Source organism: Teleopsis dalmanni, chromosome 2 (assembly GCF_002237135.1).
Source record: "Teleopsis dalmanni isolate 2A chromosome 2, ASM223713v2, whole genome shotgun sequence".
Taxonomy (NCBI): domain Eukaryota; kingdom Metazoa; phylum Arthropoda; class Insecta; order Diptera; family Diopsidae; genus Teleopsis; species Teleopsis dalmanni.
The window spans coordinates 111,014,238-111,040,660 of NC_051847.1; the positions used below are offsets into that span (position 1 = coordinate 111,014,238).

The window sequence follows — 26,423 nt, forward strand, 5'->3', positions numbered from 1 at the left end:
TTTTAATTATTGGCATCAATTAGCCGCATCAGTTCTTCGTGGTCGGTTTGTTTTCATGTTCCAATTTAATTATTTTTTCTTTTAAAGTTTTATTTTCCTCTGAAAGCATTTCGACTGTACGATTAAGGCTGATTATATTTGTGTTAACAGCCTCTAAATCGGGTTTAGTAAATTAAAACCGATGAATATTATTTTTGTTAATAGCGATAGAATAATATCAGCTTGCATAGTGCCACATCAGCAGTACCTTCATTTCTATTTGTTGGTGCTATCAGTTATAAAGAATTAAGATCCACTACTTCAATTGTGACAGCTCCAGTAATATGTAATACTGGCTCTGTTTAATGGTATATCGCTACTATACAGAAATGTCTTAGGTTTAGTACTCTAGTATTGATCCTCCGCCACCCTATGAAATTATTCTACGCAGTGCCACTTTTTTTTCACTGTCAATTGGAGTACCGAATGCGCCACTTATAATCAAACGTCGTATTTAAATAAATTAATTTCTTATTCCCTCATTACTGACAGTTTTTAGTTTTAACTTGAAGACATCCTTACTTCGTTAATGTTAAAAATTTATTCTTATTCTATAATATTAATAAATTTAGTTACAAAATAGAGTTTTGGTAATTCGTAATAATATATAAAATAAAAAGATGTGTAAGAAAGTTTCATCGAGTAGTCAGATATGTGGAAATATTTCAGCAGCATTGTTGCTGTTGACTTGGCAGTGTTGACTGCGGTATTAATCTCTGTGCAAACGTTCACTTTTAAAAAAAAAAAACGTTATTCGAATATCCTAATTATTTTAATCTTATAATATCTAAACATTTAGTTTTATTATTAATATAAACAACAGTAATGTACATATAAAACAAAATAATAATATAAGCAGCTCTTGATCGGAACACAACATGAATTTCAAAATAACAAGGTCTTTTTTAAAACAAGTACTTATAATGAGGCAACCTATTGACAAATACTTCTAAAACAAATTTTTTTTTTCGCACTTGTTTATTAGAATTAATCGAAATATAAAGTACATATGCTTAATATGGAACATATTAACCTCATAGCAGTATCTAATATTTTCTTGGTTACATTTCTTCATAAATTGCAAGTTCTTTATGTAGATCATATATAAAAATTAATAAAATATTTTAAACTAAAGACCACGGCATAGGCATGTAAAAAACCCTATTCAGTCGACGTATTCGGTTGATTTCCTTCTTGTAAAAACTTTAATATGCGTTTCTTCCGTAGTTCATTTAATTCTGCAATTGTATGGTTCTCCGTGTTAAGTATTGTTGAGGTTGGTGTACTTTCAGAAGATATAATATTGAAATCATTTTCTTCTCCATCAAGATCTTCAATCGTTACATTACTGCCACTATTTTCAATTGATGTAGAGACCAATGTGCTTCCTACTGTACTATTAAGATGCTCAACTCTACTAGCAAAACTGGCTGCTATTGCAGCAGCAGCCGTTGTTGCTCCAGATGTGCTTGGTAATTCATCGTTTACTACAGGCGATATCATTTGTGTACTGGCTAAAGTAATATCAGTTACATTTTCAAAATTTCGCTCAGGTGCTCCTTGACGACAAGTTGCTGCTGCAATTTGATAATTATTCATCAAAACCCCAGCTGCATCTATTAGTAATTGAATATTGCGCAACATCTAAATTAAATTAAAGATAAATGTAATATATTAAAATTGCAATCTTTAAATTTACTTTTATGCGCTCTTCCACTTTACTGCGCTCAGAACCTTCCAATGTTCTAAGTTCCTCGTCAGTGTAGTTTATGAGATCACTAGGTATTGGAGGTGGCGGTATGGAATAAGGTGTTAGAAATGGAAACGGTGGCGGCATCAGCATAGGAGATTGAATAATATTCATAGACTGAAGATTGGGTATTGAAGGGAAAACTGGCATAATATTGGGTCCAATTGCTAAAATATAAATATTTGTATGTACAATATATTGAATTAAATTTTAAATGTACACTACTTACATTCCGTTGAATTTACTGCATGCATTGTTGTTGTATGGACATGAGATTGAGATGGATTTGGGGTTTGGGCAGCTGCTGGATTAACTGTTGCAGTATTTGCTATTGGAACGGGTGCCGCAGCAACTACAATTGGTGGATCCTGTCGCGGTACAGCTGTTGAATTAACAGCCGGTGCACGCAAAATATTAAAACGACATGTTGGACATGTTTGCTGACGTTGGAACCAAGAACGTAAACATGTTGTATGAAAGATATGTCCACACGGCAGTTTTTTGGCGTGATTAATCATATCCTCTCTTTATATTTAATTTAGTATAATTTTTTAATAGTAATCAGAAAGTTATTTAATACTTACCTACAAATGATACAGATATTGTCTGATAAACGTAGTTCCTCTTGTGTTGCATCTGGATACAAAGTGTTCATGTTGCGTATAGCGCGACGTGACAAAATAACATCAGCTAGAGCTTTTTTGAAACTACGAATCGTGAAAAACATTGGCCGAAATACAAACATTGGCAACGCATAAATTTTTGCCATAATAACTACGAAGAGCACATATAAAATAACTCTTATTAGACCGATAATTAGTTCGGTATACAATAGAAAAACTGCTTTATTTTCCCAAGGTGTATCTGTTCTCATTTCCACAGCGTGCAAAATATATTTAATTAATGTGCTTGCAATTAGAGTTAGAAGAATAGCATATTCGAAACCGAACACTAATTGAACCGTCGGACCACGTACTAATGTTGAATTGTATGCATGCACTAGCAAAATATAATCCACAATCCCTAATATTGTTAATAGGCTGCCTACACGTAAATGAAATAACCAACCCAAAACTGGCGATCTTTCCATCTATATATATATTTTAATTTAATAATATATATTTTAATTTAATAATTAAAATTTTAGTTTAATAATTAAAATAAATATTCATAAATCTACTTACTGTGATATATATAACTTTACATATTAATATATTTAATCAAGTTCAAAAGTAATAACTTACAAAATCAACCCTCTCCTCTGCCAACCAATGGAATGATTTTAAAAACAACAGAACCGTAAACAAAGCAACAAATCGAGGATTGAAATCATCACGAAACACAGTAAACGCTAGACAAGTCTCTGTTAATGCATACCAAAAACGTTCTAGCAAGTGCTCAAATTCAGCTGCACGTAAGGTACCTAAGAAAATCTTTAACCAAATTTATTAATCTTAATTTATTTATACTATTAATTAAAAACATATACATATATTTCAAAAGTAAAATTTCTACCTTACGTAGGAGTTTTCCGAACATAAACACGATAACGAAGAATTGAATGTATATTACCTGTAAACCCAAAGTATATATTATGTATACGTATATGTACAATATATCTAAGAACTTACTGCCATAGAAGCATTTGATTTTGTAATATATACAACAGATGGATAAAATTGCTTTTTCTGATAAAACGCATTTCCAATAACTGCGCTAGTTAGCGCTACACACACTGAGGACAATAAGATCTGCATTTTGTTATTGTTATTTACAATACCTCCAGCCAAACGGCTGATCGGTTCCAATACGAAATTAATTTTGACGTTTCCTTCTTACAAGTTGTCTAATTAAGATTGCATATCCGAAACAATAATATAAAAGCGAATGAGATAGAAAATATATAGTGGTTACACATTTATTTAAATTAATAAGTTTTACATATTTATTGTTAATTTATTAAACTGAAAATTTTATCTATTCACTTTTATTGTTATTAAGAAAAATCAAATATTTTTAACGATATAGTACACGTAGGTTTTTCTTACTTTTCTCATTTAGATATGTCAAAACCATTTCGGAAGAAAAGTATTGCGTGTTAAAAGTATTTTACTACTTTTTAATAAATGTTGTTTGCATATGTGTAAAATTGAAATGTCATTCCACCATATTCAATAATCATCTTATATGTTTGTAAAAGGTCTGTAACCATAAGTTAAAAATTAGAATGAAATTATATATCTTCTCTGATCTTCTCTATGGAAATATTTTGAAGAAAAATCTTATAAATAATATGTTTTTATTACTTTTAATTAAATGAATTTCTCCTTCTTATAAATAATTTCAATATTTCATGTGTTTGTTTTGTATATCAATCTTAATAATGACAATGAACTTTATATATATTTCACAGTATATGGAATATTCAATATTTAAATAGTATTTATCTTATGTTATAGTATGAGTGGAATACTTCACACATTACATTAAGGCACTCACTAACTATTTAAAAAGTTTTTGGTTTGTGGAGGATAATAGCATATTCACACTATCTCATTTAGGCGGGTTTCTTCATGATAGCCACTAATGCAGATGATTTGCCATATAAAAACTTTTCATATAAATCAGCTTACTTAAGGCAAAAAATGTCGAATACAACCCTTAAAAATAAATCTCCTACAAGAAAAACTACCAAAATTTGAAATATGTGTCATATGTTTTATATGCGATATGTAAACAAACAAAAGCTGACATGTAAGCAGAGGCACTAAGGAAGTAAATAATTAATAAAATCTTTTTTTTTATTAAATGAATATGTAATTGATATAAAAAATGTATATAAATGATTTCAAATATAAATAATGTATTTAATTTTTTTATGTGATATATTATTAAATGAAGTTTATGAAAGTTTTATCAGCTGCATAAATGAACTCATTACAATGTGCACGCTCACTTATTAATATAACTGAGCAAGTGCGTAAATGCAACGGTGTAATTGAATACTGATAGTAATAAAGTTTATTCAGAATTTTAATTATTTCTACTTATTATACAAGATTTATATGATGGCTACGATTGTGGCTATATATATACTTCACTATTTTTTTACCGTGGACTGTTATCACATTAAGAAATGAACACTATATTTATTGTGTGTTTCTTCATTAATTAAATTCGTTTCAAAAGCTTTCTATTTTTATTAGATTTTGAGTGAGTCAATCGAAAATAGTAACTCATGTAACTTTTTATTTGAATTTTACTAAAAGTACGTCCGGGAATAGACCTTACATTTATTAATTTCGAACTTATATATTAAAACCAAATTAATAGTTAAAATATTTAGACCCTGTCAGGTTATCAGTAACAGCAAAATATGTAAAACTTCTAAAGAAACATTATTTACCTGTACTTCGAGCCCGTTACTCGAAATCGTAAATACCAATAGTATGTTTCTAAAAATTTATAAAAATTTTTATATAAATAAATTCAATAGTGTGACAGATTAATTTAGTTTTAAAATTTTAAATTTAATTTTATTTTTACATTTCTACATTTAAAAGATAATGTGCCTGTAACAAATAATATCCCAATGAAAAATGTTGCAAATAAAGGTATTGAAATAAAGTATCCATCAAATCGTATGGTGAGCTACTACAGTACAATTTCATTTCCATCAGAAAGTTACCATAGTGGTAAAAGTCGCCATCTTGTCCGCTGGCCGGCTGATTTTTTACTGCAATAAGAAAATAAATTGCCATCTTACGGAAAAAGTTTATTTTTTATTTAAGTAAAATTTTTATTAAACAAATGTTTTATTGAAAGACAAATAGATAATACTAGTTAAAAAATAAAAGAAATATATACATTAAAATTAGAAAAATTCTGGGAGAATATCAAATGCCACTTGGGCGGATGCAAAGAAAACGTAAGTTAAATAGGCAAATGACAACGAACGAAAAACAAGGAAAAAATTTTGTATATTTTTACTTGTTCTCTTTGTTCTTGTTATTCGTTCCTGCAAATTAATGTTATAATAAATTGTCTAGTACTACGAATTTATTTAAAGACCAATAAGTGTTATAAAACTATATGATATACATATGTTGGTAAGAACAGACTCTTAAATCGATAATCGATTTTCAGCAAATGGTTTACATTATACTTTTTTAAGCTTTATATCGCAAAAGAGTTTTTTTAACAATGTGTAGAACTTATATGTATGTGTGATAAATAATATTAAATAAATATAATTATTTTTTCACAAAATATTACAAATCAAATATTTGAATATAATCATAAACTTATAACTAAATAACAAAAATATGCTGTCGTAAAATTTAAGAAATACTCATAATGTTATAAATGAAATTGCCGCATAACAAAAACAAATAATTGAAAATTGCACTAGATCTAATTCTATGTAATCCAAGAAAATTGGAGGAGTGATGTAATTAGGTAGATTGTTGGCTATTTTTTTCTATGCCATCAAGAAAATGAGAAAATGCATAAATTGTGAAAACGCACAAGTCACCAGTTTCAACTTAGGTATTGATTTTCCACTTTCGCTAATTTTCTTATTGTTCTATATTCTACTATTGTTAATAGTTGCTGTAATCAAAAGACAAAATAATGTACATTTGATTTAGTTGCTTATATATGTATTAGCAGTATTGTACAAAAATCGAAGAAACAATAATGAGTAATTGTTTGGTACTTGTGAAATTCAATGTACAAATAAAATGTTTAATTTTGTTTAGTTAATATTATTTTTTTGTCCGTTTATATTATTTTTTAAACGAATTACTGCATTATTTATGTCTAAACAAATTAACGTCCATTTATCAATTATCCTAACATATACACTACATACATAATTTTAAATCGATAAAAAATAATTTTATTTAAAAAAATGTTTTGTAGGGTTGAAAGTGCATACATAAAAATTAATAAATATATACTTTAAGTGAATAAATAAATATTTGAAATTTATATGTATAAGGAATATATTTCATGTAATAATTCGATAATAGTCTAAAATTTTCATTCAATTTATGCCTGTTTTATTGCAGTTTATAAATTCTTGCGTTAGCCTACAGAACATGTAAACGACAATATTCGTTCCTTTTTAAAGGGCCAAATATATCAATCTTTATAAAAAGGGACTAAATTATTTGAAGATAGTTATCTTGAAATCAAGAGGGTGTATACATTAATCTTTGCAATATAATTTTGTGTGGTAATACTATTGCACATTATCCAACAGTGCCTCCTAAGACACAAAATGACCTTTGATACTCGTGGTCGCCAAACCAGTGGCAGTGCTAACACTGACAATGCTTCCAGCGGTAACAATTCTTCTCTTTCGACGGGCGCAGCTGCTGAACAGCCACCAACGTCTATTTTGGATGCATCGAGCGGAGGCGATAGTAACACTGCAACATCAGATAACATGTAAGTTTAAAGTATGATGTTTGTGGTAATGAAATTTTTGTTATCAACACTAGTTTAAAAACCTGCAAATTGTAAAATTAATATTTTCTATTAATCGATTTTTTTCTATACTTAATATGTTCAAATATAAATTTGTAACATAAGATATCTATTTATATTTAATTCACTTTACTTAATAACCTTTTAACTTATAATAAAATTTCTCCTTTTACTTTATGTTATGAAAATCATATTCAAAAACAAAAAAATTAAAGAACACCGGATAAGCTAATAAATTCATTTCCAATGGTAAAATTAATAACATTAACACAAAAAATATCAAATCCACGTTGGGTTGTACCAGTATTGCCAGAACAAGAGCTGGAGATTTTACTGAATGCTGCCATATCTTTAACTCAAGCAGGTTAGAGCTAATTATATGGAACATCTTATATTATAAAAATATGCAGTATATAATAATCTTTTGTTATAGGAGTAGATCACGATTGTGAAGCTTGTGTTGATTTTTATCGAAATGCATTGACCACGTCATTTGCAAAAATTCTAACTGATGAAGCAGTTAACTCATGGAAGTATAATATTCATCATTGTATTCTAATGTCATGTGGAAAACTTTTGCATTTAATTGCAATTCATATGCAACGTGATAATCCATATTTATTGGATTTACTTGCAATTGTCTTTGATCCAGATAACAAATTTAACACATTTAACGCTGCACGTCAACCGGAATGTTTTACACCCCCTGATTACATATGGGGAGTGCTTGATGGTAACAAAATGTTTGCAAAGCCCCCACCAGAGCCGAAAATTCCCCGGGGGTGGCTTGTTGATTTGATAAACTATTTTGGGCAGCTAGGTGGTTTCGATAATTTGTTGGAGCGATTTAATAGCGGCTTACAGCTGCTTAAGAAAAACGCAGATTCAGGTGAAGAAATATCATCTTCTATTTTGTCACCTTTAAACACAACAAATAAAACTTTGAATTCGAATGTTGATAATCACGACAATAAATTAACCCTCGCCTTGATATATAGTCTTTTACGACCATTTGGGCAGTGTTATGAACTGCTAACCCCAGCCACTATATCAAAATACTTTATGCCAATCTGGAATGTGGTGCTTGATTTACTAGACAGTTTTACTGATGATGAACTAAAACGCGAAGCAAAACCGGAAGGAAGAAACGACTATATAAATGGCATTGTGAAATCAGCAAGATTTTTGGCTAGTCGATTGCCGGGACAAGATGACCTTATACGTGATTTAGAAATGTTTCGACTTAAAATGATACTACGACTTTTGCAAGTGTCTAGTTTTAATGGGAAAATGAATGCTTTAAACGAAATAAATAAAGTCTTGACGTCTGTTTCATTCTACTCACACAGATCCCAACAAATGCCTCATTGCTTACCCGATGATGAAATGGATTGGCTAACAGCTGAACGAATGGCTGTAAGTTTTAAAAAATACGACGTTTACAGTCATTTTAAATCCAATTTTTTCACGTAAATTATGCATGGAGATTTTAAATTAATTTCTGTATTTTATAGGCGTGGATAAAAGAGTCGAATGTTCTTGGAATCGTCCTTAAAGACTCATTACATCAACCACAATATGTTGAAAAACTTGAAAAAATAATACGCTTTCTTATTAAAGAACAGGCTTTGACTTTAGAAGACTTAGATGCTGTTTGGCGAGCACAAGCTGGAAAACATGAAGCAATTGTTAAAAATGTCCATGACCTATTGGCTAAACTTGCATGGGATTTTACTCCAGAACAGTTAGATCATTTATTTGAATCATTTCAGGTAGATTTAGAGCTTTGTATAATGTGTTATATATAACGTATGACAATTTCTAATAAATTATTTTTTTGTTAAAATATGATATTTTTTATAGGCAAGTATGACAACAGCAAATAAACGGCAGCGTGAGCGTTTATTAGAACTAATACGACGTCTTGCTGAGGATGATAAAAATGGTGTTATGGCGCAGAAAGTTCTTAGGCTTTTCTGGTCTTTAGCTCATAGTTCTGAGGTTTCACATGAAGTATTAGATCAGTCGTTGGCGGCACATGTTAAAATACTTGACTACAGTTGCTCACAGGAACGAGATGCGCAAAAAGTTGTATGGCTAGATAAATGTGTTGCTGAGCTAAAATCTGGCGATTCATGGGTATTACCAGCTTTACGAATGATTCGTGACATATGCTGCCTTTATGATTCTTCACAAAGTCATGCACCACGTTCACAACAAGCTCTAAGTCGTCAACAAGTTATTGAACGACTTCAGAATGATTATTCGTTGGTAATTGTAGTAACAAATAGTTTAACCACCTACATGGATAAGATACGTGTTATTAAAAACGAGAAACCAAATATGGATCCAAAATATGTGTGCATTGATGGGCGATATTGTCATAATTCACAAATACAAGAGCGGTTAGATTTTTTAAAGTTTTTGCTTAAAGACGGGCAGTTATGGTTATGTGCAGATCAGGTATTAATAAGCCCAAAACTTTTTATATCTACATGTTTTTTTTCTTTTATCAAGTTCTTTTCGTTTCAGGCTAAACAAATTTGGCACTGTTTAGCTGTAAATGCAGTGTTTTCTTCTGATCGAGAGGAGTGTTTCCGCTGGTTCGGCAAATTAATGGGAGAAGAACCAGATTTAGATCCTGGCATTAATAAAGACTTTTTCGAAAGTAATATACTTCATTTAGATCCACACTTATTAACAGAAAGTGGCATTAAGTGTTTTGAGCGCTTCTTTAAAGCTGTTAATTCGAAGGAAGACAAACTAAAGTCAAATCATCGTGGTTATATACTTGATAATGAAGACTTAATAGGTAAAGATTATTTGTGGCGAGTCATTACAACTGGTGGAGAAGATATAGCAAGCAAAGCTATTGATTTATTAAAAGAAGTTTCAACGGCTCTTGGTCCACGATTACAGGAAAAAATTTCCGATTTCCATAAGATTTTTGTAGGTGAATGTAGTGAACGAATGCGCACACTTTATAGTCATATATTAATACTAAGCAAAACAATTGGCAGTCACTCACTTACAGACGAAAATGATACTAATCAGGCCGATACTGCAGTATCAAAAGATATAGAAAACCGCTTAAGTGAAGCTGAAAAATTATGTCGGATACTTAAAGTATTACAAGAGTACATAAAAGAATGTGATCGTTCCTTTAACGGCGATCGATGTCTTCTCCCACTTAATCGTTATACACGTGGTAAACAATTAATTGTTTTCATTCGTTTTCAAAACCCTGGTCGTCCTATTGATGATATCGAAATTATGACACACGCCAATGAATCTGTTGCTGCATTTAAAAGGAATATATTAAAGCGAATTAAAGGGACTTCGACTGCGAATATTAAAGTAGATTTTTATCATAACAATGGCGAACTTATGGAAATACAGGATGACCTTAATACACTTGCGAAAAGTAACTTCCGGGATAAAATTGTTATTACTGCTAAACTAACACCCGTCGGTACTGGTTTAGCTAGTAGTCCAGATTCATCAAGCGATTCAAGTACAGGATCTCCACCACGTCCATGCCCAGATATGCAACGCGTTGAATCAGAAAATACGTTACCTGGTGTAATAATATCAGCTAATTACCATTATGTAGAATTCTTTCTAAAACTTTATCAGCTAGGCAGTGATTTAGAGCATAACAAATTACGGGAAAGTGCAAAAACGCTGCTATTCTTATTACCTCCAGACACACACACTGTAAAAATGCTACAAATACTGTGTAGAGTACCTGGAGTAAATAACAGTTCTAATAAAGCAGAGACTGAGGTCGGCACTACTCAAAATACATCCTGTTTTGATGAACAGGTCGGTTAATATATTTACATTTATATAATTTTTATTAATGTATTGTTTTTATGTTTTATGGCAGATTATTTCGCAAGAATGGACAAATGATATGGTACTTTTACATTCTTCACCAGCTAATGTATTATATAATTTGAGTGTTTTAAATGCGATATTAATACCTGCAATTGATCCTTTTAATGAAACATCTCAATTAGTTCAATCGTCATGGCTGCATTCTGGTTGCGCACATTTTGTAATTGATTTGTTAACAAAAAATAATTTTCTTACAAATACGGATATGCACACCAAGCGCGAGGCCTTCCAATATGTGCTACGATTATCTAAATTATTTTTTTATGCAATGGCATCTGTTCTGTCGCGTGTCGGCGACGAACCCATGATGTGTTCATATGATGTTGGTACACGTTCAAAAGTTGATATACTTAAACAAATGCTCACGTCTATTCCTAATGTTGTTGAAGCTGTTGTACGTGATATAGGTGCTAAAGTATCAGAAAGTTTAGCTGCACAAATGCTCTCAGGTGAAGGAGAGCACTGTAGAATGCTATTCAGTTCAACTTTACAGTGGACATGTCCTGATATTTCAACAATAAAAGCTGTGGTACAGTTAGCTTGGGCTGCATCATGTGGATGTCTAGACTTTCTAGGTGTAAAAAATGACTTCACTGAAGATGTAAATTTACCTGAAGAGAATGATATACTCCTATGTAAGGAAGCTTTAGAAGTGCTGACTATTGCTTTAGTACTAAATCCAAGTGCTAATGAAGCGCTTAATAATGATTTACTTTGGTCTAAATTTATATCATCTTTAGTGTTAAAAAACAAATCACGTGAGGTACGTAAATGTTCAGCAGAACAGCTGTTCTTTATGTGCACATATTGTGCAGGTGATAGACGTCCCTTTACCTTTATGGTGAACTTATTAATTAATTCATTAAAATCTTTGGTGCCACATCATGAATCTACATGTGCAGAATATTTTCAACTTTTATGTCGAACACTATCTTACGGTTGTGTTTATAATTTTCCACTTAATGTCAGTGATAGTTTGCTTTCTGACGAAATTAAATGGCTCCAAAAAGTACGCAAAAACGTAGCAATCACAGGCGATATACAAGTACATGAGGATCTTTTGGAAGGGCATCTTTGTCTAACTAAAGAATTAATGATATTTCTATCACCAGAAACTAAAGTAGCACTACATGATATGATACTTGAATTAGTAGATGATTTTCTTTTTACTGCGTCAAGAGAATATTTACATTTACGAAAATCTGGAAAGCTACGAAATGATACAGCTCCACCACCCGTTTGTCGCAGTCCGCATACAGTCGCTGCGGCATGCGAAACATTAGCTGCGTTATGTCAAGGTTGTGTTTCTAATATGAAGCTTCTAGTTAACACAATAATAGATTTTGTATGTTCAGGTGACTAATAAATTTCAATCGAATTCGAATAGTTAATCAAATAATTTTACATAGAAACAGATCCAATTCGTGATTGGGATTATCTACCACCCGTAGGAGCCAGACCTTTAAATAGTTTCTGCGGTCTTAAGAACGCTGGCGCTACTTGCTATATGAATTCGGTTTTGCAGCAGTTATTCATGGTACCAGCAGTGCGTTTAGGAATACTTAAAGCAGAAGGTGCTGCAACAAATGAAAATGAAGACTTCAGTGGTGAACCAGAAGGGTTTACAAGTGCTGGAACTTTATATGCAAGTTACGACAGTAATGATGTACGAAATAATTATCATGTTAATATACTAAAGCATGTGCAAGCGATTTTTGCACATTTGGGTCATAGTGCTTTGCAATACTATGTGCCTCGAGGTCTTTGGATGCATTTTAAGTAAATTTTCTTCTTGCATAAATTTAAACAATTTTTTTTTAAATTTTCTATTATTTAGATTGCAAGGGGAACCAGTAAATTTACGGGAACAACAAGATGCGGTGGAGTTTTTCATGTCCTTATTTGAGAGCCTTGATGAAGGCTTAAAAGCTTTAGGTTTTCCGCAACTTATGAATGCAACACTTGGTGGCTCATTTAGTGATCAGAAAATATGCCAAGAATGTCCACATCGTTATTCGAAAGAGGAGCCTTTCAGTGTATTTAGTGTTGATATCCGAAATCATAGTTCCTTAACGGAATCTTTGGAACAGTATGTTAAAGGAGAATTGTTGGAAGGAGCTGATGCTTATCATTGTGATAAATGTGATAAAAAAGTAAACGACTTGTTACTTCATAGAGAAACTTTATATTTTTTTCTTAACTAAATGTAAAAATTCTGTTATAATAATCAAATTATTTTTGATTAGGTCGTAACAGTTAAAAGATTATGTGTTAAAAAATTGCCACCTGTATTGGCCATACAACTAAAACGATTTGAATATGATTATGAAAGAGTTTGTGCTATTAAGTTTAATGACTATTTTGAATTTCCGCGCGTTTTGGATATGGAGCCTTACACTGGTACTTTATGAAGTATATATTATTATTTTTTAAATAAACTTTTTATATATTATTTGAAATAAGTTTCTGGCTTGGCTAAGCTCGAAGGAGAAGTTATTGAAATTGGTGATAATTGTTCATCAAATGGTGAAACTACAAAATATGAGTTAACAGGAATAGTAGTTCATAGCGGGCAAGCATCTGGTGGTCATTATTTTAGTTATATACGTTACAGGTAAGCATATACTATTAAATATTCAATTGAGCTAATAATTATTTGTATGCGATGAAAGAAATCCAGGTAATGAAACTGATCAATGGTATAAGTTTGATGATGGCGAAGTGAGTGAATGCAAAATGAACGAAGACGATGAGATGAAATCCCAATGTTTTGGAGGCGATTATATGGGCGAAATATATGATAACAACTTAAAACGCATGCAATATAGACGACAAAAACGCTGGTGGAATGCCTACATGTTATTTTATACAAGGTGTGATCAAAAATCTTTACCATTTATTAAAACTGTTGAACAGTTATCGTTGGCGGAAAGTAAAAATTTTGTACTTCCTTTACCAAAGCCAATTGAAAAAAGTGTACGGTAAGTAAAAATATTTTAAAAACAAAAAGCAAATATATTAATATTTAATTTTTAGTCATCAAAATATTCGTTTTTTGCACTCAAAAAGCATATTTTCAACAGAGTTTTTCAGTTTTATCAAGAAATTAGTTAACATTACAATTCCCTCAACAAGACTCGATAAAATGGTATTTTTTTGCTCTTATTTATTATATATTTAATAACAAGTTAATATAACATTCTGTTTTTATTAATCAGAATCCTACCGCTGAAGAGTTATCATTATTAGGTGTTCAATTAGCATCTCAATTCCTGTTCCATACTGGTTTTAGAACAAAAAAATCTCTAAGAGGTCCTGTTATTGAATGGTAATTTATTAAAATTAATTTGTCTATATTTTGAAATAAATGTGTAGTATGTTCTGTAATATAGGTACGATTCCTTGTCACATCACATACGTTATTCATCAACAGTTCGCAAATGGTTTGCGCAAAATGCTTTACTTAATCCACCAACACGTTTGGGTGAATACATATTGACAGCTCCGTCTCCTGAAGTTCGCACAATATTTATTAAATTAGTTGTATTCTTTTGTCATTTTGCGATAACTGACGATCCTATACCAAATTATGAAGGAAAGAATTTATGTGAGCAAGTAATAATAAGTGTGTTAAGATTACTTAAATGTGAAGTAGCTGATCACGGCAAACATTTACCGCACTACTTTAGTTTGTTTAGTATGTATGCTGGATTGGGTATACAGGAAAAACAACAACTATTAAAAGTAAAAAATGATTGTTTTTGATACTAAAATAAAATATTAATATGCATGATTTACAGCTAAATGTACCAGTTATTTTCATGCAAGTGGCTTTGGATGAGGGGCCAGGACCCTCTATAAAATATCAATATCCTGAACTTAGTAAATTACATCAAGTTGTTTCACAGTTAATACGTTGTAGTGATATATCTGATAAGTGTCAAAGTTCAAATCAAAACGCAAGACCGTTACCAAATCCATTTAGAGATCCAAGTATGAACCATGAAGACTTAGCTCCAATCTCAGCTGATTGTGTTGATATATTATTTAGTCGAACAGGGTAAGTAAACGAAGCATAGTTTATATTATAATTGATTTAAAGTTAAATTTTTTGTTTTCATTAATTGTTTGAAACACAGACAATTAGTAATTTTACTTGATAATATGTATATAAAAACAAAGTTAATCTATAAAATATGTTTCATTATTTTTGCCTTTATCTAGTTACATTAAAAAACTGATTGAGGACACTAATGTCGGAGAAGAAGGTTTAAAGTTACTTCAATATTGTTGTTGGGAAAATCCGCACTTTTCAAGAGCGGCACTTACTGAACTACTATGGCAGTGCGGCTTTGCTTATTGCCATGATATGCGACATCATACTGAACTTTTATTTCATATTCTACTACTTGAAGACTCGTGGCAACACCACCGTATACATAATGCTTTAAATGGTGTAGCTGAAGAGCGAGAAGGACTGTTAGATACAATACAAAGATCAAAGACACATTATCAAAAACGAGCCTACCAAATAATAAAATGCCTTACCAGGCTTTTTAATAAATCGCCTGTAGCATTACAAATGCTCAATTCTAACCAAAATGTGGCAAGAAACTGGATAATTGCTGTGGAATGGCTACAAGATGAACTTGAGCGACAACGTGGTATAGGCTGTCAATATAATTCATATTCTTGGTCACCACCAGCGCAAAGTAATGATAATACAAATGGTTATATGCTAGAACGTTCACAATCTGCGAAAAATACTTGGTCTATGGCATATAACTTATGTCCAGAAGAGGTTTGTTGAACATAAATACACTTGTGTTTGATGTTTTGTTTTGGTTAATTTTTTTTCTTTTTTTTATTGTAACTTATATGAAGATAAAATTTCGACGCGATTCCGATTTTCAGAGCACACTAATTTGATAATCGATTTTAGTTGTCAGTTATTTAAAGTATTATAAATTGTGTTCTTCTCGAGATATCAAAGTTTCAACTTTTTATTCTGGTCAAACTCACACAGTGAGCGCATAGTATTGATTGTCCTTGATCTCGTTAAACCGTTTGACCTAGTCTTGCATACTAATTTGCATACTAATCGTTGGCTAAAGAAAACTATAGGTTTGCAACTATCTTGTAAGTATAACGTTTTTTGTTGATTTCATAAGACTTGCAAAGTTGAAACAGTCAAGATCCATAACGTAGGTAACTGATTACAAATGTTCTCAATAAACCAAAAATTGTGGGTGTCTTACTTGAATACATCTTGTGGTCAGGAGAAGAGTTGCAACAACTTGTTGACTTGCGGTCACAGACTGTTTGTGTTTGCGATACAAGCAGGCGAGACACACGAAAAATTTTTAGGCATCACTGCTTTAAACTCAGCAATTTGAGTATCATGGCATGTCCCATAGTAATAACGTTTATGCGGAATCTAATATGTTTATTTCTTAATTTGTATCATTAACATATCGACTTCTTTCGGAATGAAAATAACATCAGCGAGGTCGTCTACTGCACATGACGTCGCCTATCTGTTTTCTTGCAAAAATACACACACAAATTTGAGCACTTTTGATTTATGGCTCCACACCGTTGAGGTGGAAACATTCCTCTACTTGGACCAAGGTCATATTCAAAATTTCTACTTGTGTCCCCTTATTAGTCTGTATTACAATGTCTTATAGATGCGACATCTTGTTGATGGTTTTCATCATAACAGCAGTTCTCACTAAAAGTTCTTTTCAAATAGGCATGCCTGGCATATCGGAATTGTACCAACAATTTTTAAAGTATTGTAATATTTTAAAAGTTGAATGTAATAAACATCATACATACTAGTACGTTTTATTCAAAAAATATAGAACATATTGTATGTATAAAACCGTTGAAATCTATATATATTCAACTGTATAAATCTCAAGTTAAAATATATTGAACAAAATTTATTGTTAATTAAAGTACACATTTCCACAGGAGCAAGAAGAAACGAACGAATCCGATAACGAACCTATCGATGAAGCACTTAAACAACAGCAGCAAGGACAATGTAACACAGCAGAATCTGGTGAGAATGTAGCAGTTAGTCCTTTCCATAAAGCCCCTGTGGTTGGGCTCGCACCGGAAAATATTGGCTCAATCGATTGGAAAGCAAATTCGTTTTCTAATGCGGATAATACTGGAACTGGGTCAAGTAATATTACACAAATAGGAATTGATACTCAATCCGAATCAAGTATAAATGGTGTCAGCAACGCTTTAGGAAATTTGACTCTTACTCCGAGAACGGTAAAATAAATATATTAACACAAACATGAATATAATTTAATATTTAGGGAAATTATGGTTTCAGATGTTCAGTGCATTTTTTAAATAAACGAAACCATATCATTTATTAGTAATTTTATCCTTTTATATTCACTTTTGAGCGCCAATAAATATATTAAATGTGTATTATATGTATATATATAATATAAGGTGACTGTATTATGTATGGGGGAAAAAAATGCCACCCCCTACATTTATTTGCATACTCAAAAAACTACTAAGTGTAAAATTTTAGACTAATCAAATAATGTTAAGAGGTCGCTCATCGACCTTAAATTTCGGAAAAATGCCATTTTTTTCACTTTTTACAAATTTTTCCACTCCTATCGACTCCATCGCATAATTGGACAAGAATTTGTTCTATATAAATGTGCTCTAAACTTTAAAAAAAATGCTGAAAATACGATTTTTTTGCTTTAATTAATACTTAACATACTTATCTATCTAAATTATAAAAAAAAATTAAAACATTTCTCATAATAACTATTAATTTAAAGTAAAAAACAGAACCAAAACAATTTTTTGAGCTCAACGTATAATCGGATAAAATCAAGCATCCATGTTAAAAATGCAGAAATGTGGCATTTAATATTTTGTTGCACGTCCTTTTTTATCCAGAATGGCCTGAAGACGATTTGGAACTGATTTTTGGCACACTTCTGGCTCAATTGAGTACCATGCTTCGAGTAAAGCCTCCTTTAGCTGTACTATTGTATTAAATTTTTTTTTGGTACACTCTTCTAGCTAATTCCTCCCAAAGATGCTCAATTACATTAAAGTCTGGGCTCTGTGCAGGTGTGTCTATGAGTTTGGGGCAGTTGTGAATTAACCAAAGCTTTGCTACGCCTGACGTACGCTTGGGATCGTTGTCCTGATAAAGATTAAAATTTTCTGCGATACTCAATTTCTCTGCACTTTGTTTTACGTTCTGTTTCAGAATGCCGAGGTGTCCAGATTTGTCCATTTTACTATCTATAAAATGCAAATTGGGGTTGTATGTCCCGCACTCGACATACAACCCCAAACCATAACAGAGCCTCCTGCATGTTTTATAGTGGTTTTTGTATTGTGATAAATGAATTTTGCATTTGGTTTTTTAATGCCATACAAACATCTTACTATCAGATCTATTCAGATTAAATTTATTTTCATCAGTGAACAAAACCTTAAAAAAAATGAAAATTATCAATGAAAATATATTTAAGATGATTTACCATTAATTTACCTGATTCCAAAAGCTTTCTGTTTTTAGTAAATATTCCTTAGCATATTTTATTCTTTTGTTTTTATTTTTAATACTTATAAACGGCTTCTTTGTGGCAATTCTTCCGTGATAATTGAATTTATGTAATGTATTGCGAATAGTATTTAAGCATACATCTTTCCCAGAGCGTGATTTTAATGATAATTTAAAGTCTTTTTTGGTTTTGAAAGGATTTTTCTTTATTTCTTTAAATATCGAACGCTCTTCTCGATTATTTAATATTTTGCCTTGAGCTGCTCTGATCTTATTGGTCATTCTAAACTCATCATGGGACCTCTTGATAATGTCTTGGATAGTAGATTGACTTATTCCAACTAAATTGGCAATTTCTCTAACAGTTTTACCTTCGAAATTCAATTTAATTATTAATTGTCTAATTTCGACAGTAGATTGCTTTCCATTTGGTGCCATTTTAATACTAATTTATGTTACAATTATATAATTTATATTTATCTTATATATATACACATAGTAGAAAAAGTCTACGGATATTCACAAAATTTTTTTTAAATTACGCATAATTTTTTTAATTTTTACTCAAATTCATTTTTATTTTCTGATTTATTTTAACCAAAGAAACAACAATAAAGTTGCAATATTAAAACTAAACAGTTATTCTTTAAAAAAAAATTAAACACAATTATATGCAAAAGTAGCAATTTTTGAAGCAGAAAAAGTCTACGGATATTTCTAAATATTTAAATTTACCGTTAATTTAAATTCGCTTGCAAGCATAAAAGTGTCATTAAATGATATTTAATTAATAGTTGACTTCCTAAAGAGTCTAAAAATTAATCATTTAATAACATTTTTTTATATAAGCAATAAATTTTTACAATATAAAAAAAGGACGTGAAATTAGTTTTAGTGAGCTACAAATAGCTGTTAAATTTTAGAAAGATGACGTAAGCCAAAGAAAAATTGCTGAAGATATTGGTCGTCAATATTCATCTGTGCAGAGAATTACAAATAACTTCAAAGAGACCAGCATTTACGTTTCTAAACCTCGTACTCGCCGCTCCTCAATTCTGTCAAATAGAGAAAGACGTAGCATAATCAACCAGGTGAAAGTAAATGCAAGAGTAATAGCCTTCAAACTAGCTGAACATATTGCCAAAATACTTGAAAACAAAATATGTCCTAAAACTGTGCGGAAAATTTTGAAGAAATGCATGTATTATACCCTGATTGCAGGAAAGAAGCCATACATATCCTGATATAATAGAATAAAATGATTAAGCTTTGCAAGAAAGCATATAAATAAACCTATAAAGTTCTGAAAATGAGTTATTTTCTCCGATGAGAGTTAATTTAACATATTTTGAATCAAAGTTAAAAAATTTGTAAGGAGAAAATTATGCACAGCCTATGATAAACAAAACTCTATTTCAACAGTAAAACGTGGTGGTGAAGGCGTAATGATTTTGTGGTGTATAGCAAGTAATGGTGCGGTCAGACTTGAATTTGTACAAGATACAATGGAGAAATATGGCTATCTAAATATTCTAAAAACAAATTTGAAAGAAAATGTCAGAATGTTAGGACTTGAGGCAACCTTTTTGTTTCAGCAGGGCAATGACTCTAAACATACAACAGTCATCGTACGGATTTGGATGCTGTACTATGCTCTCAGGCAACTTCAAACACGACCAGAATCACCAGACCTTAGTCATTTCCACATCTGTGGGTTTATTTGGAAAATAAGATTCGCCAGCATATGTTTTCCAGCAAGGATATAGCAAGAAACGTCATCAAAGAAGAATGGCTAGAAATAAACGCACAGGATACTACAAAGCTAGTTGAGTCCATGCAAAGACGCTTAACAGAGGTTATTAAATGCAGAGGTTATCCCACAGGCTATTAAATTTAAGATTTTTGTGAATTTTATTGTTTTAATGTAAATATTAAGAAATATCCGTAAACTTTTTCTGTTTCAAAAATTGCTACTTTTGCATATAATTGTGTTTAATTTTTTTTAAAGAATAACTGTTTAGTTTTAATATTGCAACTTTATTGTTGTTTCTTTGGTTAAAATAAATCAGGAAAAAAAAAATGAATTTGAGTAAAAATTAAAAAAGTTATGCGTAATTTAAGAAAAATTTTGTGAATATCCGTAGACTTTTTCTACTATGTGTATATAATGTAAAAAACATTGTTGTGAGAATTATTACTGTATTTTTGAAGTACATATTTGTAAAATAACAGTATTTTAGCATTGCTGCTTCACTTCGTCCGATTATGCGTTGAGCCCAAAAAATTGTGTTGGTTCTGCTTTTTACTTTAAATTAATAGTTATTATGAGAAGTGTTTTAATTTTTTTTATAATTTAGATAGATAAGTATGTTAAGTATTAATTAAAGCAAAAAAAATCGTATTTTTAGCATTTTTTTAAAGTTTAGAGCACATTTATATCGAACAAATGCTTGTCCGATTATGCGATGGAGTCACCGTATATGGAAGTAAATACGAGTACGTTTGTATGTACAAGTTACTTTACGACAGAAACTTAATTAAATTGAGCGAAAACACAGGTTCTTGGACACAAGGGGATACAATATAACATTTGAAGACAATCAAATACTTCCTCACTGTTTTTGATTGTTCACACGTGATTTGATTACTATGCACAAAATTGATTAATAAATATAATAAAAAGAAAGGAATCCTTACGTAATTTATTTAAAAAAAATTATTCAGTTTATATGTTAATTGACAAAGCTGTTTTGGTATACTTTTTAAAAGTGTTTCTACAATCTGTTATTAAATTGCGTATATTAAAGGTTATAAAGTGATTTTTATTTTTTTAATGGTAACTGTTACAGTCCTTGTCTATATACATAGAGGGTTTGACGTCCCAAATTGCTTTTACTTTAACTAATTTGATTGCTCGATGCGAAAAAATTGTATACGAGAATCTATTTTGAATTTTTTTAGATACACGTTTTCAAAGAATCGAATATAAGTTTTTAGTTCATTGAATAACCTTTAATTGTCTAATATTGTACATAAGAGCTTTTCCTTTATCGTGCACCTGTTTCTCTTTTTTTGATGAATGTAAAATATTTGCTTAGGTCGTATGGTTTGTATAACTCGTTTTTGAAATGTTTTGATATACGATTCTTTAATATCCTGTATCTCAGTAAATATTCAAAATGGAACGCTTTGTCCGCATGATTTTCTTTGTGTCGTTTCTATCTAAGCATCATCTTTTTTGTATGTGTAATAAATTATATACATTGAGGGACAATACCTACACCAAATTGCAATTTTCTTTCATAATTTGATTTAGATCATCTACGATAATTAATTACGATATTAATTTTACTTAATTTAAATAAATTTTATGGTTTATCAAACCTGATAATGAGTATTAATGAGTAAATTTTAATATTCACATGCATCTAATTTTAACTTTTCACTTTCATGAACAAGAAATTGGAGTAAAAATGGCAAAATTATAACAGATTGGTAGAGCAGATGAAAACAGAGATTATTTGTTGCGTCAAACTGAACATTAAACGGCAAGTGGTTTAACATGAGTTTTTATTAAGGATTTTTATTGAAGTGCATAGAAAATTAACCTATTAACTGTCGAATTCGCAAAAGAAAGCACATTTTAAATGTCTGTTTTAAGTACCGGTTCACTTTAGCATCTATCAGGAGCTAAATGGTGCAAAAATTGGTACAATTAACTGTATCGGGTTAGCATAACGTTATTTAACTTTAGTTTAATGAAAACTGTTGATAGGAGTGCGAAGTAGAAAAACATGCGATTTACTGATGAATATGTACATCAATGGTGCGATATTCGTGTGGTATGATGTGAACAAAGCATGGCATTGCAAATATTAGGAGTTTAGAAGGGTCAATAAATTCTGCACATATGTATATTGTACATGTACTTTTAAAATGTTGTGAATGTATTGTTTCAGGATAACGAATGCGTCTGCTGGTGTAATCATTCTTTTAGTCCATAAACATGAAATTTAATTATGTTTATTAATTCAACATCCTTGTGTCTTCTGCTTGTAACACCAAAATTATAAGGATTTATTTGAAATTAAGTCGTTAAATTGACATTAAAACAGCCCAGCCCTTAATCCAATAGAAAGTGTGTTGTGAAATATTGAAGATTAAAGTGAGATAAAAGGAACCGACTTAAAAATTGTCTCATGATTTTTTAGATTACAGAACCTGCAATTCTTTAGCAATCGATGATAACAGTGTGAAAAGATGACATTAAAGCAAATTATGTCATATTATCAAAAAATAGATTGCTTAGATACTATTTTCTACATACTTTGCCAATGTTTATATTATACAAAATTTGATAGAACAAATCTCAGTTTTTTTCTTCTCTCAGTTTTCAATCTGTACTTAACTCATTTTTTCCACTTCAACTCCACAATCGCTTCTCACTTATGAATGTGAAATTTTTATTAAATGCAGTTTTAATACTAAAAGTTAGATAAACTAATGATAGGGCGTAATTAGAATATCAACCCTTTACGTAAAGTAACTGCAATTCGGTGCTCGTATTATTAATTTATTCATTATTTGGTCTTAAATTAATCTGCTCTCTTCTCTATATTAACAAATTTATGGGTACACCCACATTCAAAAATCGAAAATAGCGTTCTCTGGGAAACGTTAGACAACAGCAACACCAAAAACAACAACAACGTGGTAACACTTCTAGCCGTTTAGTATGATTTGCAATCAAGTTAGTTGAAACAGTTTTTATTTTTTATAAGAGTTAACATCGAACAATTGCGAATACTTGTATAAAAAATACGTTCTAATTTACGTATCGCACACCCTTTTCAAAAGAGACACACAGCTCAAAATTCGTCAATTTTCAGAAAACGCAAAAAATGTTTTGCAGTGTAGTGTCATTCCTAACAACAAAAGAGATATAAATCTTTTTTTCTACAATTTAGAATAATAAAAACAAAGTGGAATTTTGCAGGTTGCACGTAGACAGGTAAACTATAAGCAAGTTCCATACATTAACTCAAAATTGACGAATTTCGAGTTGTGCCTGTTTTGAAGAGGCTGCGATATATACAGTAGTTCTCCAATATTACAAATGTTGTCGTTAGTTATTCAATATAACGAATGTGTAATTCAATATATTCTAAAATATAATAAACTGAAAAAATAATGACATGATCAACATATGTACATAAGAAAGCATATTTAATATCAAAATAGAACTTTCAGAAACAAGATTATTTAAATATAATTAAAAAAAAGAGCTGTTAAAACCTATAATATATTATATTGTTTAACGTATTTATTCGATTTATTCGATTACGCTAGAAACCTTTCATTGAATTGGACGACTACTGTGTATAGCCTTACACAAAAATATTTTAAAAACACAATTTCCAGTCTTAATAAAATTAAAATTTAATTATTGTTTGCTTTAAAAAAATTTTTGTTTTGAATTGATTAAATAAAAATTTTGTTTATTGTATTATGCTTTGTAATTCCTCAGTGCGCGTATTCTAAATTTGTTTATTTAATATATGTAAATAGATACATAAATTATACGGTGAAAAGCTGTTTATGCTTATTTTTTTTCATCTCTTTTCTATTTTATTGATGGAAATTTTAAGTATTTGAGATTTTCAAGTGCAACTAAAAAATATGCTTGCTTGTTGCATTTGTTAGATTTACACAATTAACAAATGTTTGAATGTAACACAACACCAAGTGGAAGACAACCCAAAATTGGAGCAGAAAGAAGCCATGCATAAACTGTTATACTTAAAAGAAACCAGTGATTTAAGCATTTATTAAATGTTCCATATTTGAGACCTTATAACGCTTTAATATTAATGCTTCCCAAGTTATTATGTTAATTAGTCAAATTTATTTAGTATATAAATCAAATATAAAGTTTTTATAATATGTATAATATATTAATTACATCTACAAATTTTATAGCAACAATCAATGAGTGGTGGCACTGGTGAAACCCCGAAAAACACAATTGTAGCGGACACGCCTTCAAATACAGCAATACTGACTACACAAACAGTTGGAGCGTCATCTACAGCGCCAGTAACAACACAAATGAAAACAAAACGAATAACATGAATACACGATTGTAGCTGCTAATCTTAAAGATTAATAGTAATGACTGCATAATATATATATATATATATATATATATATAACCGACAAACAACTATGATGAATGCTATAAAACTAAGATTAAAACACACGTATACATAATAAGCAAATATAATAAATTCAACATAGATAAACGAATCAGAATAGAAAATAATACTTAATATATCTTAAAAGAAGTAAATTAATATAATTCTGTTAATGTTTCATACTTTTTTTGAATTAAATGAAATTATTATTTATTAATTTTCTAACAAATTTTAAACATTACTATTTATTTATTTCAAATTGTACTAAATGAAAAAAAAAAGAAAATTACGTTTTAAAATGGTTAAAGTAAATTATAAAATTGTAACAGTACGTATAATATTTAATTATTTACATTCAATGAAAAAAGTAAGAAAAGTGCGAAATCGGTCATAAATACAGTGATCAAAACTTAATGTATGGTAATTGTAAGAGCAATTTATGTGAAGAAGTAATATTTGGTGTAGGATAAGAGTATTATAAAAATTCTAATGTTGAAACATAAAAAAATATTTAAAAACAAATAGTTTATCTTTTTTAATTAAGCGCATATTGAATGAAGCGAAAACCGCTATTTTTTAGTTTGTATTTAATTTGATAAAACTGTAAAATTAAGTTAATAAATGGAACATTTTAAAATTGTATGTTAAATCATTTTATCTGATAATATTTATTATATCAGAGTTGATAACCAGTTTCTTACATAGATAATATATTTAATTTCTTTTTATAATGCATATTAAAATAAAATTATGTGTGTTTGTGTTTTTTCTTTAATTATTTATAATGTAAAAAGTTAAATTTGAAAATATATTAATAAGCAACTCTATATGTATTTTTAATTTTTGTATTATGTTTTCAATGCTTTAAGCAAATTGTTCTTAATTGTAAAATAATTTTAATGAATGTTTAAGCTTAAATGAATATTTAAACAATTGTATAAACTATTTTAATATTTTCGCCTAATTTGCATTAACAACACTTTCAAGCGTCGTGTAACGAACGGTTTTAAGTCTCCTTATTTAATAAATTATATAGCATATATAAAAACATTCGTCATATATATGAAATTTCAGAAAATAAATTATATAAAAAAATATGCATAAAAAGAAAATTTATAAATCAGTGCTGTTTAATTTCTTGAATGTATGTAATTTTATTTTTAATTTTATTTAAGAAAAAAAACTATTAGTGTAAAAGTAAAATGACTTCTTGAGAATATACAAAATTCCTTAAATGTTTGAGCTTTTTGTTTTGTCACCCATGGAAACTGCAAAAAAGGGAACATATTTAAAAAAAACGTTTATTTAATTATAAATAATAAGGGAATTATGTGCATGTTGTATACATATTGCATAAATTTCAAAAAACTCCAAAGAATAAATTTCATAAGGTACAGAGATTTCGGTTTATAAAAATAATATGACTTATTTAATAATTTTTCATTAATGATTTCTAAATTCAATTATTTGCCTTAAAATT

At 29.9% G+C, this 26,423-nt stretch overlaps 2 protein-coding genes across 9 annotated transcripts; one reads left to right on the forward strand and one right to left on the reverse strand.

Moving 5' to 3' along the window:
• Nucleotides 1-971: 971 nt before the first annotated feature.
• Nucleotides 972-5,246, reverse strand: LOC119678434 (E3 ubiquitin-protein ligase HRD1-like). The gene is made up of 8 exons (XM_038090250.1): nt 5,196-5,246; nt 3,421-3,635; nt 3,305-3,361; nt 3,034-3,222; nt 2,374-2,879; nt 2,019-2,314; nt 1,739-1,956; nt 972-1,683 (listed from the first exon to the last, which is right to left on the reverse strand). Exons 2-8 carry the CDS (start codon nt 3,544-3,546, stop codon nt 1,201-1,203), a joined length of 1,875 nt encoding a protein of 624 aa, XP_037946178.1. The 5' UTR covers nt 3,547-3,635; nt 5,196-5,246; the 3' UTR covers nt 972-1,200.
• Nucleotides 5,247-5,600: 354 nt separating this feature from the next.
• LOC119678437 (probable ubiquitin carboxyl-terminal hydrolase FAF) lies at nt 5,601-25,060 on the forward strand. 8 transcript variants are annotated; one of them, XM_038090251.1, is made up of 20 exons: nt 5,601-5,717; nt 6,862-7,243; nt 7,498-7,646; nt 7,716-8,698; nt 8,797-9,054; nt 9,146-9,745; nt 9,800-11,107; nt 11,172-12,537; nt 12,592-12,961; nt 13,020-13,335; nt 13,429-13,582; nt 13,646-13,796; nt 13,855-14,163; nt 14,219-14,330; nt 14,401-14,510; nt 14,575-14,926; nt 14,983-15,242; nt 15,407-15,983; nt 17,147-17,473; nt 24,729-25,060. In XM_038090251.1, the coding sequence occupies exons 2-20, from the start codon at nt 7,074-7,076 to the stop codon at nt 24,879-24,881; spliced, it is 8,025 nt and encodes a 2,674-aa protein (XP_037946179.1). In that variant the 5' UTR covers nt 5,601-5,717; nt 6,862-7,073; the 3' UTR covers nt 24,882-25,060. The 8 variants fall into 8 exon arrangements, with proteins under 8 accessions (XP_037946179.1, XP_037946184.1, XP_037946182.1 ...); XM_038090256.1 differs by having other exon boundaries at nt 17,162-17,473; XM_038090254.1 differs by having other exon boundaries at nt 12,598-12,961.
• Nucleotides 25,061-26,423: the final 1,363 nt, after the last annotated feature.

What these genes read in the sequence shown, in the direction of transcription:
- LOC119678434 (XM_038090250.1), bottom strand. Translation starts at nt 3,546, where the DNA reads ATGCAGATCTTATTGTCCTCAGTGTGTGTAGCGCTAACTAGCGCAGTT. An exon ending in TGCAGTAAATTCAACGGAAT is followed by an intron (nt 1,957 to 2,018) that starts GTAAGTAGTGTA and finishes TTTATATTTTAG; the next exon opens with CAATTGGACCCAATATTATG. An exon ending in AAGTGGAAGAGCGCATAAAA is followed by an intron (nt 1,684 to 1,738) that starts GTAAATTTAAAG and finishes AATTTAATTTAG; the next exon opens with ATGTTGCGCAATATTCAATT.
- LOC119678437 (XM_038090251.1), top strand. Translation starts at nt 7,074, where the DNA reads ATGACCTTTGATACTCGTGGTCGCCAAACCAGTGGCAGTGCTAACACT. An exon ending in TAACAGCTGAACGAATGGCT is followed by an intron (nt 8,699 to 8,796) that starts GTAAGTTTTAAA and finishes TGTATTTTATAG; the next exon opens with GCGTGGATAAAAGAGTCGAA. An exon ending in AGAGGTCCTGTTATTGAATG is followed by an intron (nt 14,511 to 14,574) that starts GTAATTTATTAA and finishes TCTGTAATATAG; the next exon opens with GTACGATTCCTTGTCACATC.